We start from the raw sequence: 15,846 nt of genomic DNA, 5'->3' as shown, positions 1-15,846 counted from the left end.
CCTTGTTATTCTTTTAAGCCTTCTTGGTCACTGACTTCTCTGCTTTAGACCCTCCAATGGCTGGACATTAATCTGTTCTCGTTGACCCCAGAGCTCTGAAGTCAGGAATTGCTGCAGAGCCTTCAGAGATTTTGCATTGCATAAATTTAGCTTATACAGCTGGATAGTCAACCTGAACAGAGGTATGAAAGACACAGCTCTGATACCACTTTTCATCAGCGGAAGCCATGTGCTGCAAGATTTGCCTTTGATATCAGCTGTATGATAGGGGGAATTTGATAGTGGGGGCTCATTCATCGTAACAGCTCTTCAGACAGAATCACCACTCAGCAGGAATTGCTGAACACTAGTCTGATGTTTCCCACAGTGAAACTTGAAATAATGTGTAACCATTTCAAATGTAAGACTGATTTGATTCAATTTTAACAGGAGTTTGGACTGTGTAGGGATTGAATGCTAGCCCTAAGACATGTCTTTTGAATTAAATGTAAAATGTTTCTTTGTGTGTGCTTATTTTGGGGCCATTGTGAATTCTCTGCTGACCTACGGTTTCTGGCAAATATTTTAAACAGAAGTTTAAAATGTTGCCATTTTTAGTATAATCATCTTTTTTTTTTTTTTTTTGTAAAGTAATGTGCGCCCAACCTTCAAAATATATCTTCCTTGTACATACTCTTTTCTTTTTTATATTAGTATATTTTAATGGTAAAATTATAGTTAGAAATTGCTGAAAGAAAGATAAACTTTGCATGCCCAGTAAGGGCTGATCCATAAGGAATTTATGTTTAGTCTTCACATTCATATGTGAAGTGAATTTATGTGTGACACTTGACATATTACCTCAGGTCTTATTTATTCTACTCCAAGGGTAGCTTTTTGGGGGTAACTTAACATGAAAGGTATCTTCTGAAGTTGTTCATGTATGTTTTACTGTTTGGTTTCAGTAGCTTTGGTTTGGTTCTTAGTAAGGCATGAGAAAAAGTTTCCTATTTATGCAAACTGATGCTGTGTTGTAGATGCTTATCCAAAGAGTGAAATGATTTATACCTGGACAAAAGGACCTGAGAAGTCAGTGGAAGTTCCTGAGGAGTCTTCCAGTTTAGTTCAGTATGACCTGCTTGGGCATACGGTATCCTCTGAAACTATAAAATCTATTACAGGTAGGAATCTCATCAGTAAAAGTCAACTTGAGGTAAAACTAACCTGTAACATTGCCCAAAGCCTTTTTTCTTTTTCTTCCTGTACGTTTTATTCTACTGAATGTCATAGGGTATGTATTAAGGGCTGAGGGTGTAAATCTGAATTAGGTTTCTGTCCTTGAGATTTACATTTGCAGATTCATTACAGTAGATTGTGACAGTCTTTCAGAAAGCTAGAATGAGATCATTACTCCAAGGGACAAAATGAGCATTTAATCACTGCTTAAAATGCAGTTTGAAGAGTCAAGAGGATGCCTGGGTGAGGAAGTAATTTCTCAGCACTGTATCCACATTATGTGCAGAAGACTTCCTTTGTTTGGTGGTGCAAACAGCTCGGGATAGAAGTACAGCATACAGAATGGGTTATTAAAACCATAAAAACCCTCTAGCCAGATAAGGGTAGGCACAAATACATTAGTCACAATAGATACTTCTGCTGATTTGTGCTGTAAGAAATAAGGCAAATGGCAACTACAGGCATCCAAAATGACTGAAGTATCACTGATGAGCAGTGTGGTGATAAACAAGCATATTCCCAAAATATTTTTAAAATTTGGAATCATTTCCTAAGCATCAGCAGGTTTGGGTGTTGTGAGATAGTCAAAATGAAACCAATAAAGCAAACATATTTGATGTATTGCTCTATGGATGGTTTACTCAAAGATAAAATGGCATTTTGCAATTCACTAGAAATTTACTTCTCAGCATATAGATTATTATGAGTTAATAAAAAAAAATTCCTTGGTGTCCCAAAAGGCTCATTCTGTAGTGCTGTAGACAGTTTGTTGTGTTTATGGTAAAACTGCTTTTTTGGTCTGTTTGCTTAATATGAATTACAACATTCTAGATAAATTTAGAGTATTTTTAATTCTTCTCAATGATTTGTTTCATTATCATAGTGGGACTGACTTATAAATCTAGCAAAAAGTTGAGATGCTTGAATAACATTTGATGTGTATCATTGTTCTTAATTTTTTATTCAGCAGGTAGGTACCACAATGTTACAGATACTGTGGTAGGTAGATAAATTGTGTTGTTGGATTCTCATCTTCAACAGCTGTCAAAAGGATTTTTAAAATCATGCTTATACTGTAAAATGTAATTCAGTATTAGTTGTATTATAGCATTTTTGATATCAACTTCCGTGTAAGGACCTACTCTTTCTGGGATTTTTAAACAAACCTTCATTCATTCTCGTTCTAAGACGATATCTTTCTGTGAATGTAAAGGTACATGAATAGCATCACCTTAAACAATCCTACTTGAGAGTCTAAAACAAATTTTATACACAGAAAAATATTTTCTTTTTTTTTTTTTATAGGTGAATATATTGTTATGACAGTTTATTTCCATCTCAGACGGAAAATGGGTTATTTTATGATTCAGACCTACATCCCATGCATTATGACCGTGATCCTCTCTCAAGTTTCATTTTGGATAAATAAGGAATCAGTACCCGCTAGAACTGTATTTGGTAATTATTTCCTTTTTTTAACTTTTTCTTGTACTTGCTCTTTTAATAACTCCCACTAGAATAGGCCTTTTCTGTGCCTTGAGGTATACTCCATGCTATTGAAGAAACAAGGGGATAATTTAAATTCAGAGTATATTCCATGCTATTGCAGAAACAAGGGGATAATTTAAATTCAGGGGGAATCTTTCTGTTGATGTATGAAGAATGTTGTTGAGTGAATCCTTGGACTATGAGGAGAAACTTGGAATGTATAGCCAGAAGGGTGGCATGGTAACCTGTAGCAAATGGCTCCTCAGCTCTAGGGATTCTACCTGCTTGAGGGAGCAAAACTGGAAAGGCATGGCTCTGAGTAATACACTCAAGTCGTTAGTCTACATCCAGATCAGGTTTATCCTCCAGTGGATAGTAGTGAAAGTACTTGAAGGTTTATAGAATACTTGTACAATAAATTGTTTTGGAGCGTGTGAGATGTTCCAACGTCTTGTTATCAGGTATCTGTGTCATCAGTGGAAGCTCGCTATGAATAAGGCTTAGATTCTGTTACTGTAATTTCATATTTAGTGCATTTCTTTCCTTTCTGCCACTGCCATCATGAAAATGAATTACAAAAGCAAACTGATCACAAGATATTAAAAGTGATCTTTTCAAAATACAGCTTGAATGAGGTGGCACAGTGAAAATAACAGAAAATCTTCAGTGGAAGACAAAGTGCGAGAATCTAAATGGAAATATGTTTCCTAACAAAGAAATGGGATAAAAGCATTTAAAAAGCTGCCTAAAGCAGGAAGAGAATGCTCTACTAAAAGCCTCTCTATAGACTGCTAGATGCTGGCAAGAGTAATAGGGGCAGTTGTACTGGCAGCTCCAAGTCTTGCAGAAGAATGATTTAATAAAGAAAAATCTGATAAAGACTGTCAGTAAACTAATATTGTCACAGGTTACCTCCTTGTTTTTGGTTAATGTTTGGTCATTTATTTTACTTTACCTTATTTCTACAACTATTAAACAAATGTTTTTAGAAACAATTCAGACAAAGTTTTTGCTTGAAGTGGACAAAGGTCTACTCAGGTCCTTAGAAAGGATGGGGCTAAACAGAGATGGGCCTCATCCAGGGAAAGAAACAAAACCCAAATAACCAACTTTCCCTTGGTTTGTTTTTTTTTTTTTTTCTCAGACTTAAACATTTTCAGTGGTGTGGTTTTCAACACCTTCCCACTGAAGAAGGTTTTGTGAGCTTGCATCTGTATTTTTTATCCTCCTGAAGACTCTGAGAAATCCTTTGAGCTATCATGACCTAGCTGCTACTCTCTTGTTTTTCTTCTTTAGAAGGAAGGACTGATTTACTTGTGAGCATTTCTCTGTATGGCAGTGTGTTGGTGAAGCCTTTTTTATTATATTACCTTGATGGAATACCATCATTTAGCAAATGGGGATGTGAGAAATCTGTTGAAAAACATAATCTTAATGAATTTAAATTCTTCTAAGCATAGAAATTGCATCTTGAATTAGAATGGATACAGTGTTCTTTTCATAAGAGTAAGGACATCTCTATTTGTAGTCACTTATCACTGAGATTATCATACTAGGACTTATGCAGTGTTCAATGCATACTTGGGCTTTTACATTTCTATGATATGGGATATTCTGGATGAAAAAAGAAAAAAGACCCCATTCATTTGTTTTTTATGCGGCATGTGTTTGCATTCAAAGTACTAACATGAAGTGGCCATCTTTTGATGGCCATCTTTAGTGTTCATGCTTCACACATTTTAATTACAGTTGTTATTTCAGAAGATGAAAATTAATTAAATTTCATTGGCTGACTAGTAGCAGAAGGCTGTAAAAAACCCTGATGATTTCTTAACTAACAGAGTTTTTAGCATAATATTCTTCCTTGGCACCAAAATGTTTCCTGGGTTACAAGTGTGATCAGAGACACAGATGCAGAATAATAGGGGGCATCCAGAGCTGTTTACAGGAGAAGTCATGTTTTTGTTGCAGTCTGAGGAGTACTCCCCAATTTAACAACTTATGTCTTATTCACAAGTTTAGAAAATGACTTGTAAAAAATTCAACTGAACTTGACGTGAAAAACATGTAAAATGAAGGCTTCTGTGGTTTTTTTTCATGTGAGCTGTAGATGATCTGCTGAAGTCATGGCTTTCTGTGGCTCCTTTAAAAAGTGGTAAGCTGTTTTAGGACTTAGCTGCTCATGGATATGTGATGCTTGCCATGACTTTAATGCCGTGTTCACAAGCAGCAGAGAACAACTCATATGTGATTTAAAATTCTTTGTTTGAAGGTCCTTGCCAGTTCTTGCCTTGTTTTACTTTGATTCAACAGTTCTTTTGCTTTATTTTTTTCAAGGAATAACCACGGTGTTGACAATGACGACGCTGAGCATCAGTGCAAGACATTCACTGCCAAAAGTATCCTATGCTACTGCCATGGACTGGTTCATAGCGGTTTGCTTTGCCTTTGTGTTCTCTGCTCTGATTGAGTTTGCTGCTGTGAACTATTTCACTAACATTCAAATGGAAAGAGCCAAAAGGAAGACGGTCAAGTCCCTTCTTGAATTTCCAGTTGCTCCAGTACAAAGGAAAAGAAGTACAGAAGAGACATTCACGGTATGTTCACAGCTTATGCAAACATTTTCTGCATTTTTGGTAGTGTTTCTCAGTAAAAATTGGCCTGTATCTTCCTCCTAGGCTCCCTTTGAGCTAATGATAATTGTACATCAGATTAATGGCTAATACTATACCATATTCAATTACAAAGACCTGTAAAACATGATTTAATTCTTATTTGGTTATTGAATAAACTCAGGGGTGAGGTGGCAATTATGTCCATCCATATGTGAAGTCTCTTCTATGTTTGTGTTTTGGTGAAGATCAGTTAGGATGAGAATCTTGAGGAAACTTAGTTTCCTTTTCCTTTTCCACATTGATTCTGTATAGACTGATTATACAGGACAAGATATTGCAGACTATAAGGGCATCATGTTATCCTATGTGGCTAGTGTCTTGAAGCATACAGTGCTCCAGCTGTACCTTGGAGCACTTCTCTAAACATCACAGATCTTGCATTGCATATGTTGTCTGCCAAGAGATTTCTTCCTTTATCTGTTACAATTTCAGGAATTTTTCAAGAGTGTTGGATGGAAACTTTCTGTCTACCATAGATGTTATTTTAATTTGCACAGTAGTTCACCTCAATTGCTGATAAGTTTTTGTGGCTCTCTTTAACAACATGCTTGTCTGTTTTCCTAATGCTTTGGATTTAGTGTGACTTGTGGGGGAGTTGTTTTAGTGTGTGGACTAGCTAATAAGGGCTCAATCTCATTTCCAGTTGGGCTCACTTGTGATTACCCTTTCCTCCATTCTCCCATTCCCAATAAATGGTGCCTACTGTCTGAAGCAGCTGTTGATGAGACATGTAGCTAACAAAGCCACTGCAGCACCTGTCTCAGCCGTGCAGGGGCCATTTCTTCCCAGCCGTGACTGGCTCTTGGCAACGCCGCTCCAGAAGTGAGACGCTGACAGCAGCATTGTGATTTACTTACTCTTCCTGTCAGCCTGACTTTGTAATTTCCTTTGGCTGAGCCAGGATTTAAGAAGTGCTGTTTTAGACTAACTCTTGTTAATTTTGTCTTCTGTCTCTTTTCACATCTCATTTGTCTCCTTCCCTATTCATCCTCTGATTTTTGCCTTCCCACCCCTTCCATTTTCTATCGCTGCGCAGCTGCTGTCCACCCACTTCCATTTTTCTTCCTCTTCTTTGCTCTCCTACAGTAGATACTGTTTTCAATCTCCTGGCTGTGTTGTTATGTTAGCTCCCATTTCTGCTTAGAAGGATAGATATGCTCCTGAAGAGTTTGTTATTTGTCACTCCTGCTGGTAAGAGACAGGAACCAAGAAATATGTTTATAGTAGCACGAAGTTCACCTTGTACACAGAGGCATTAGTGCTATGAGCTTATGCTAAGCTTCTTGACTGTGCAGCAAGAGGTTTAGTAGAGTATCTTGGCTGTTCCTGAGCAGTGAAAGTAAATACTGCTTTTGGTGGTGGGTTTTATTTGGATACCTAGGAAAATAAATTACTTAAGAACAGTTTAATCCTAGGTTTATTTATTAGATTTTATTTTAAACAATAGGAAAGCAGTCATTTACTCAGGTAGCTTAATAAAACTTATTCTCATGGTGGCTTCAAAGAACTCTTGATTCATGGACGGAATTGCTTTAAATTAGTAGTGTGTAATGCTTAGACATTTATACACATTTTGGAGAAGTTCCTCTTTCTCTCCTTTTTTTTTCCCCCAATTGTTCTTCTTCTTCTTGCTATTGCTATTATTTTTTTTTAAAACAGCAGCAACAGAACACACATCTTTTTTCAGCTTGGAAGGTAGATAAAAGGAGATGTGAAGAGTTCTATTCCACTGCTTAATTAATACTGCTGGGATAAATATGGGAGTGTTCTCACAGATTGGGAGATTTTGAAAGCACTCAAGGGAGCAATCTACTCAAGGGGTTACACATTAATGGTTAGAGTATGTAAATGAGTGATAGTGTTGATTGTACCTTGAACTGTTATTTTTTTTTTAAAGAGTTTCTCCTTTATTCTGCCTATACTAAGGTTTGAGACTTTGCTCTTCCAAGACAGGTGTGCAAGGTGAGTGCACAGCTACTGTTAATAAAGGCTTAACTACTGCGCAATCCTTTCTATGACTGGAGGATTACTTCTGGTCTCCCACTGTGCAGAACAGAAGCTAGGATCTAATTCTCTAGAACTTTACATGGATGTTACACCCTGCTTTCCAACCTGACATGTAAAGTACTCCTTGCTATATTTTGCTTCTAAGGACTAATCTATAATTTTGAAAAATTCCTCATTATTATGTATTATATTATTTTATCTTTAATCATTATACTATTATTATTATTATTGAATTATTTATTTATTCCTTATAATGAATCTGACTTTTTTTGTACTGCACAAATACTGTCTAGTCAGTTCTGATAATGAAATCTCAGTTTCCTTGGTGCTGAGATTGGTGGTGAATTTGTGGTGCACAAAGAATCCAGGACAATATCTGGACTGTAGCATGTAATTTGTAAGCAGTGTTTCTTAATGTGAATCTGCACATTTTTTCTCCATAGATAAATGATAGTATTTAGTATTAGTAGTATTTAAAAAAAATCTGTGCTGTGCTGGCGCTGTTGTGGTAGAAATTCTGTTGGTAGCAGTACAATTGCCAGAGTTTGAGGAAAAGTTGTATATTAAACCTGAACTTTTTTTCAAACAGACTTTGCCTATAATACTAAATTTTCCAGTCTCCCAAAATTAAAAATTTTCACTTAGCCCGGAAAGGAAGTGTATGCTTATTAGGAGAGAAGATGCCTGAATACCCAATCCTTACAGTTCTTTCTGTTGAATATCTCACCATTTGCAAAGGGCTTTGGCTCTTCAGCTAACTGGGAGGGGAGATTGCTGCCTTGAGCCTATTAGCCCTATACTTTTGCCTACCTTGAAATGGCATACAGCTGTCTCTGCCCACTTTTTTTGCAACTGGTATGCCATTTGTGTAGGTCCCCTGAAAAATTATGGAACAGTTGAGGTTGTTAAGGAAAACAAACATGGTGACATTATAGTTTGAAATAAGGGTTTTGTTTTGTGAGCTGTTGATTCTATATTATTAACTGTATGGTTTCACTCATTTGATCTTTTTTTTCCCCTAAAGTAACATGGTGGGATTGTCCTTGAAGGATTCTATGAGGGAGCAAGTTGGGCTATGAAACTGGATTAGCTATAGAATATGAAGATTTTTCTATCTGATGATATTAGAAATTAGGCATATTAATAGTAAACTTTGGTAAAGATAAATTGCACATTATTAGAAGTCCTTTTTTGACAGGTAAACCTTTGACCAATTTCTGACCAGAGAATTAAAGTGGGTTTTCTGTATTGAATAAGTTCATATATTACTCATGCTAATTAGAATTTTTCAATGGTGGGTTATTTTTCTCTTTTTGGTCACAACAACTTTTATAGTTGTCTTGGATCAAAGGCAACTCCTATCATTTATCATTATGATCAAATGATTTGGATATATCACTTCATATTATATATTTCTTCACTAGAACAAATAAATCCTTACTGTAGAAAATGGGGGCTATCTGTTTTTCTAAGTTATTCTCTTATGTATTTATATTTACTTTTTTGGAGCCACATGATGGGTATTTCTGATTAATACATTAATTAAAGTAAGCACTAAATGCAGTTCAGAGGCTAGCTAAGTAGTCTGAACTGTGTTAATTCCAAGAAAAAAATCCTGGCATCAAGCTAATTTACTGAGCTGAGGGTAGCAGGAGCAAGCCTGCCATAGCTGCAGATGCAGTTTGTGTTTCTTTATCACTTGATTTGACTTTAGCCATGGTAATCTTCAGTATTTTTTTTACTCCTTACCCTGCCTACCCTATTTCAACTCTTTCTTCTTGTCTTTAACTTCTTGATACAAATTTAATGTGTTTCAATGAGGAGTGCAGTTCTGCAGAAGACATCCCAGGAGTAAGACCCAAGCTGTTTTGAGGTCTGCCTGGAGTTCACAAGGGACTTGGACAGACTTTCTGTCAGGCACAGCAGGATAGCACTTAAAAATGTGCTCAACCCAAGAGAGGTAACTCAAACCTTGGTTACCTGTGGTTTCTTTGTTTTGGGAGCAAGTTAAAATGCTTTCTGTTTAGAAGGAATGAATCTATCCAAAAATGTTCTGAACTGCTTTTGTTAGTATAAGCAGAAATATTGCTGCAAGTCAATGTGTGATGGAAATGAATGATTTATAGTTTTTTATTGGATTCCTGAGTCTATTTTTATGCTTCTGTACTATTTCCTTTTCACTGTATCCCTATGAAGTTTATTTTTAAAGACCTACCCAGTTTTGGAGATGAAGAATGCTACTGAAAAGTAGTCTTCAAAAAATAGACTCCTAAACAGTGGTAACAGGAGCTTCAACCTCAGATGTTTGTTAAAAGAGTGTGAAACTCAGAAAAAATCAGGTCAGACTCATAAAAACCCCTTTTGAATGGAATTATTCCTTCAAACTCAGCCACAAGTAGGTTGTAACTGTTTTTTTTTTAACTGTCAATTTTTCTTGTTTTTTTCTGAAGACAGTTAAATATCATCTTGTCCTTCGCAAGTCCTATAGCTTCTAATGGGGGAACTCAGGGGTCCAGCTGTTCACTGCCATGTAGGCACACACTTCTCTCCTTGCCTGGGTGCTTTGTGACTGGAATCCACCTTGCAAGTTTACGAGAAATGTTGTCATGTGGACGACCTGCATGCTGCTTTTGTGTGATTCAGATATATTTTCTCTGGTATGAAATACTTATCTTTTAGTCATTTATGGACACAGCTCAAGTTACATGGTGGGGTGAGAGAAAAGTGGAAATCCTTTGTCAGCCCCCAGACATCTAGAAAAGTGGAAATCCTTTGTCAGCCCCCAGACATCTAGAGCAATTAATCTGGCTGATGACCAGCTCTGTTCCCCAAACTCCTGACTTACAGAACAAAGATTGGGCTTGATAAATTGGTCTAATGGGCTGCATACAATCTTGAAGCTATAGGCAGGATACTTCATTTTTTAGTGTGCCATTTGTTGTTGTTGTTGTTGTTAATCCCTGAAGTTGATTAATGGTGAGATGTCAGCAGATACACTCTTGTGTCTAAAGTTTCACTTTAAGTGAAACTGAAAATTTTAGCCTCTGGAACAAAACTTCTATTTGAATACACAGATGTACTGGAGAGGTACCAAAACCATACCAGACCTAGAGTAGTACCACTTACTTTGCTCCTTCTTTGGAGTAGTGGGATAATGGCTTCCTTCGTCCCAGCAATAGTGAAGTGGAGCTAAACTCTCCTGCCTCATCTATGAATTGAAGTATCTGAAGAGCAGCTTGGTCTTGATGGCAACACTTGGGCCACAGGTCTGGTTACTGGACTCCTTATGTGGATGCACAGCCTATCTCCTTTGTGTGACTTAAACAGTCCTGCAGTTAGGACATCATTTCAGTTTTTAAATATAATGACCATTTTTTTCTGCTTCACTACTTCTCCACTGCCTAGAGTGTTACGGTTTGTGTTTTTTAGGGCAGTGGCATTTAAAACTCAGATCCTAATGAAGGAAGTCAGGCTCGAGAAATGCATAGAGTTCCATCTAAATATAAGTACAGGACCATACAAATGGAAGCTGCTGTGCCATTGAACTATTTCTTTGACATGTCAACAGTTTTCTGCTGCTCTAATTTCATTAGTCAGCATTTTTATTGTTGATGATTTACAATCAGGATATGCTAGAATCAGGTTTAAATAGGGTAAGAGTGGGTGCAGGTCATAAACAACTGGCACATTTTGTACTGAATGCTGCTTGAAAGATAGGAGAGATTAATCACCTGGGAGAAGGTTGCAGTGACTTTGTGGGAAGTTTAAATTTTTGGATACCTGAAGGTAGATCCAAAATGGTTAATGAAATATTTTGTTAGCTGTGATGGTCAGGTACAATGTTTTATGGGGCTTTTTATGCTTCCTTGATTTTATTTGCCTTCTGTTGTTTTTCTGCTTTGTTTTTTGGTGCAGTTTTTGTGTGGGGTTTTTTTTGAGGGGAGGGCAAGGGGTGTTGTGTGTTCATTTGGGGCTTTTTTGCTATTGGTTTTGGTTGTATGGTTTTTTGGTTTGGTTTGTTTGGGTTTTTTGTTTGGTTTATTTGGTTATTTCTGGGATTTTTGGTTTGTTTGGGTTTTTTGTTTGTTTGGGTTTTTGTTTGTTTTTATTTTTTTTACTTGGTTCACTAGACTTAGTTGTACAGATCAACTGGTACTATTCATAAAGCTAAAAATGGGCTCAAACAATGTGACTTGGGCATAAATGAGAGACATAAAATGTAAAAATTTTGTTTAATATGTCCCATAATATTTATTTTTAAATAGCACAAATTAAAGTGCTATATTAAAAATTTTTGTCTTTCTTCAACAACCTCATATTACTCTACCTTTAATAAGCTTGGGTTGTGGAATGAATTTATACTGTAGGTAGAGACATTTCTCTACTGCAAAGTGAGCAGAGTAATTAATGGAAGTAGGCAATGTAGTATAGGATTTGTGCCTAGATTCTGACCCAACTTGATTGTAAACCCCACTGAATTCCAGAATTCAGTTATAGTGAGGATAGAAAAGGGCAGGGTGCTTGACCAAAATTGTTGGGATGTAAAGGTGGGCAATGAAGTTGTTCCTTATTGTAGCGGAAATGTTTTTTTGGGGGAAGGTTGAGTTTGTTGCGACTTTTTTTTTGTCAATATGCACAAAAAGAAGCAGGAGTTTAGTTGCAGCACCTGGTACATAACAAAAAATCCTTCTGTAGTGCTGTCCTCTCCGAGCCTTATTAGGAAATGTTATAATTGATCACTCTTCAATTTCCTGTAAGTATTAGAGTGAAATGTCACAAAGTAGACAAGGAAATACAGAGTAATAATAATACTTGGCTGTTACTCATCTAAAATGCTAAAATACTTAACAGTGTTTATTCTAAGTTGTGGAAGACTTTATTTAAGCAGTATTAGGATAAGGCTTCTTTTTGGAAACCAAAGCATAATGCAGTTATTTTAAAAAATAGTATATCCTGTTGTTTTAAATTCCAAAAATGTGCGTGATTGTCTTTCTCTGTCATTGTAATGATTTACTGGAAAAACAAAAAGATTGTCTTGCTCCAAAAAATCATATTCCTTAATTTTTTTCCATTAGAATATACAATGTATGTTTCTGTTTAATAATAAGTTATTTTTCTGACAGTACGAGTTGCAAGCATTCAGATAGGTCTTCTATTGATATAATCTCAATTTCCTCCCTTTTAAAATTATTTTTTTGTAGAGGGAAATGTTACATAGTCAAAAAATATCTTGTAGGATTTCAGAAACATCAAGTCAAGGTCAATTTTTTATGGTGACAGGGGTAAAATTTTCAGATTGTCCAGCATCAACCCTTACACTGAAAATTGTTGGGGAGTTTATAGTTTTCCCTGTAATGGTTAGTATTAAATGATGTCTCTGAACACAAGACTCTTCATATTTTCTGCTTAAACCTTTTCATGTATTTATATTTAAATATTAGTTTTGTTTCCCCTCCACAAAAGTTTTCAATACTGGTGCATCCAACGACACCATAACACATTTGAATTTTCCAGTTGTCTGTAACATTTCTGTCTGACTTCATTTTTTACACTGGGAAAATTGGAATCAGAAGAAATAAGCATTGAGAAGCTTGGGAAAATCTACAATGAAATGGGTGTTCAAAGCACTTTCAGCAAACTACTAAAGCAAATTTAACTATAGCTTTAAGGTCAATGAAATTTGAAAGATACAGAAAATAACTAAGGTCCTTGGTTCCTAATCAGCCATTCTTCTTCCTTTCAGAGATGTCACACAAATCACCAGTTCATTAGGACATAGGCTAATAGGTTTGTTCCCTACCATTGTTACGTTTTCAGTTCTTTCATTTTGTCATAAGATAAATAAAATCTTTGAGAATTGTGTGCACCAGTGCATACATGTTTGCATGTGTAAGGCTTTTAGGCAGCACACAAGTGGATGGATTTATTTGGCATAAATTTGCCATGGTTTTTGTAATTTATGTTTTGTGCACTTTTATGCCTGTCTAGTGGTAGAACATAGAATGGAGTGCTATTCTCTCTTTTTTTCCCTTCCCATCACATGATTCAGATTGCAAAATGAACAGAGTGGATATTGAACTGGCTCTTATAACATACCTCCCCTTTGTTTTTTCTTTCTAAATAATTTGCACTGCTCTCTGCACTGCTAGATCTAGGGACTAGAGTTAATTGTATTTTGTGGCAGGTGGAGTTTTACTTGGCTATATTCCAGGGCTCTGTAAAGCAACCCAAAGTCTCTAGTATTATTCCAGTAAAATTCTGATTGACTGGCTCTGCAACATAGTAGTAAACCAGAGTAGATTTCTCCTCCAAGTTTTGCTTTTGCTCGCAGCAGGTCAATATGGTGACTCAGTGGGATTTGGGACAAGCAGCATTATTTACACTGATGACAACATGCTGCTTCCCTGATAAATGTCAAATAGTGTGAATTTGGCAGGCTATACAATGTCCTCCCAGAAGAACAGACTGTTTTCTCAGGAAGGATTGGTAAGGATAAAAACCACTATGGTGGATTTTAATAGTAAAATATTACTAAATTATCATACAAACAATTTTGTTGTTGCAGCTAAACAGTAAGTGATGTCAGACTTTGGTTGCTCTAAGCTTTCCAATTTTTGAATGAAGTTTTGCTTGGATTAATTTACCTGTGTCTCATTGAAGTTTTAGTTGTGCTGTCATGAAAGACACTAATTGTATCCTTGGAAAATTGACAGAAAAGCATAAAGGTGTTTATTGGCTGTTAAGTTTTGATTCCATTCTACTAACACCTCATTGTTACATACCTGATTATTTGAATAAACTATTAAAATTCTTATCAATTTTAAAACTGCTTTGATTGTGCTTCCATTTTCAGAAATTTTTTTTTGACTGGTTGATTTTGTGTTTGGGTTTTGTTTTTTACTTAGGGAGATGAAGTATGCAAAATGGTGATTAGGCACCTGAAAGGCTTAATCACTAAATTTCTCTGGGAGGCATGTAAAAAACTGACTTGCTGCTTGTTAAATGTTTGACATGCATCTTAGGTGGATGCCTATCCCGTTTCAACTCAGTGGCCAGTATGCATCTTAGATACAGCCTCCCACAAATCCATGTGGGAGTCTGAGCAGACTTGAGTCCTGCCTTTTCAATACTGGAGAATTAGATTAGTAGCCAGACTGCTAAGTAGTCCTTGGCATATTGAAGCTGCTCTCATTATGTTAAATAATTTGTGTGGGGCCATGGAGAAGGAAAGGAATTGATTCTGGAGCTGACTTGTCTGTGCGTGCCCTGCAATGGAAGGGTGAGATTGAAGTGGGGAGAAAGCAACATCTCTAGGAAGGAAGGATGATCACTTGTGCTAGAATATCCAGTGGCCTGGTGGGAAACACTTGGGATGTGAAAAGGCTGTGTTGATATCCCTGTGACAGTCAGGGCAGATTTGAGAAGTGGTCTCTGATCACCAAACCCATGCTCCCCTCCTGATTGCTGGGTTACAGCAGAGAAGGACAGAGTCTTTTCCTGAGTGTCTTTTTACAGTGTGTCTTAGCTGTCTTGCCTCAGGAAAGAGCTCAGAGCTGGAAGCACTGGATACAGTTGGGTGGCTCCTTCTGCAAAGGCATGTAATTTAGGCTGTGATCCCACCCAGGGCATTTCTCTCCAGCTTTGACAGCTGCTTGCTGGATGTAGAAGTGTTAGCTCTCTCTCCCACTAGAACTGGTACCAGATGGTGGTGGTGTGACTTGTAAAGTCTGCTGTGCATTTATCCCTGGGAAAAGAGAATTTACTCCTTTAAGTACTGTATTCTCTCAGTCCCAGAAAGAGGTACCGTTTTAGTGATATCCTGTGGCAAAGATCTGTTGTGAACTAGAAAATGTATTGACCTGCAGCAGTGAGCTCTCCACTTGAGTAAACAAGCAGGGCAAAAGCAGCCCTGGGATCTTGCGCAGTGGTGCTGTGAAGCTCTGTCACGGGGTGAGCCTGACACAGGTCTTCAGAAGTGTCTGTATATCCAACCCCACAACTTCTGAGCTGTTTTCCAAGGAGTCCTGAGGAAGATTAGAAGAATGCATCTGAATTTTATTGCAAATGCATGGCTCTAGTTTTAATGTGCACCTGTTTTTCAAGAGTTGATGATGGCTGTGCTTCCTGATCAGAGAGCCTAAGAAGGGGATTTTCCATGCTGAGTACTACTGATACTGTGTTAGCTCAGGCAGTAAGAGCTGCTTATTTTGGATTCACATCTCAAAAGGATGTGCCCATCATAAAAACTGTGAAGAAATTTAAAATTACAGAGACTGATTTGAAGTTGCTATGTAGAGCACTAACAGGCTACAGAAAGATGCTCTTGAGTTGCATGGAACAGCTGACTGTACAATGTTGCACCAACACAAGAGTTTCTCATAGCTTGCAGGGTTCTCACTGCTTTTGTTTTTAAATACAGTCCTAAGGACTAACTTCCCTGGTGTTCTGGTAATCACTTTTA

At 36.9% G+C, this 15,846-nt stretch overlaps 1 protein-coding gene across 1 annotated transcript in view; it reads left to right on the top strand.

Moving 5' to 3' along the window:
• Positions 1 to 15,846, top strand: part of GABRA4 (gamma-aminobutyric acid type A receptor subunit alpha4) — a 41,736-nt gene that overhangs the window by 13,105 nt on the left and 12,785 nt on the right. The window contains exons 6-8 of the mRNA XM_054291074.1: positions 1,017 to 1,160; positions 2,521 to 2,673; positions 5,041 to 5,300. Coding sequence (XP_054147049.1) covers positions 1,017 to 1,160; positions 2,521 to 2,673; positions 5,041 to 5,300 — 557 coding nt within the window. The remainder of the gene's footprint in view (positions 1 to 1,016; positions 1,161 to 2,520; positions 2,674 to 5,040; positions 5,301 to 15,846) is intronic.

This window comes from Melozone crissalis, unplaced genomic scaffold (genome assembly GCF_028551555.1).
Source record: "Melozone crissalis strain CALT ecotype California unplaced genomic scaffold, PUWL_Pcris_2 ptg000006l_1, whole genome shotgun sequence".
NCBI lineage: Eukaryota > Metazoa > Chordata > Aves > Passeriformes > Passerellidae > Melozone > Melozone crissalis.
Note: the sequence above shows the minus strand (reverse complement) of the source record. Positions and strands in the feature narration are given on the sequence as shown.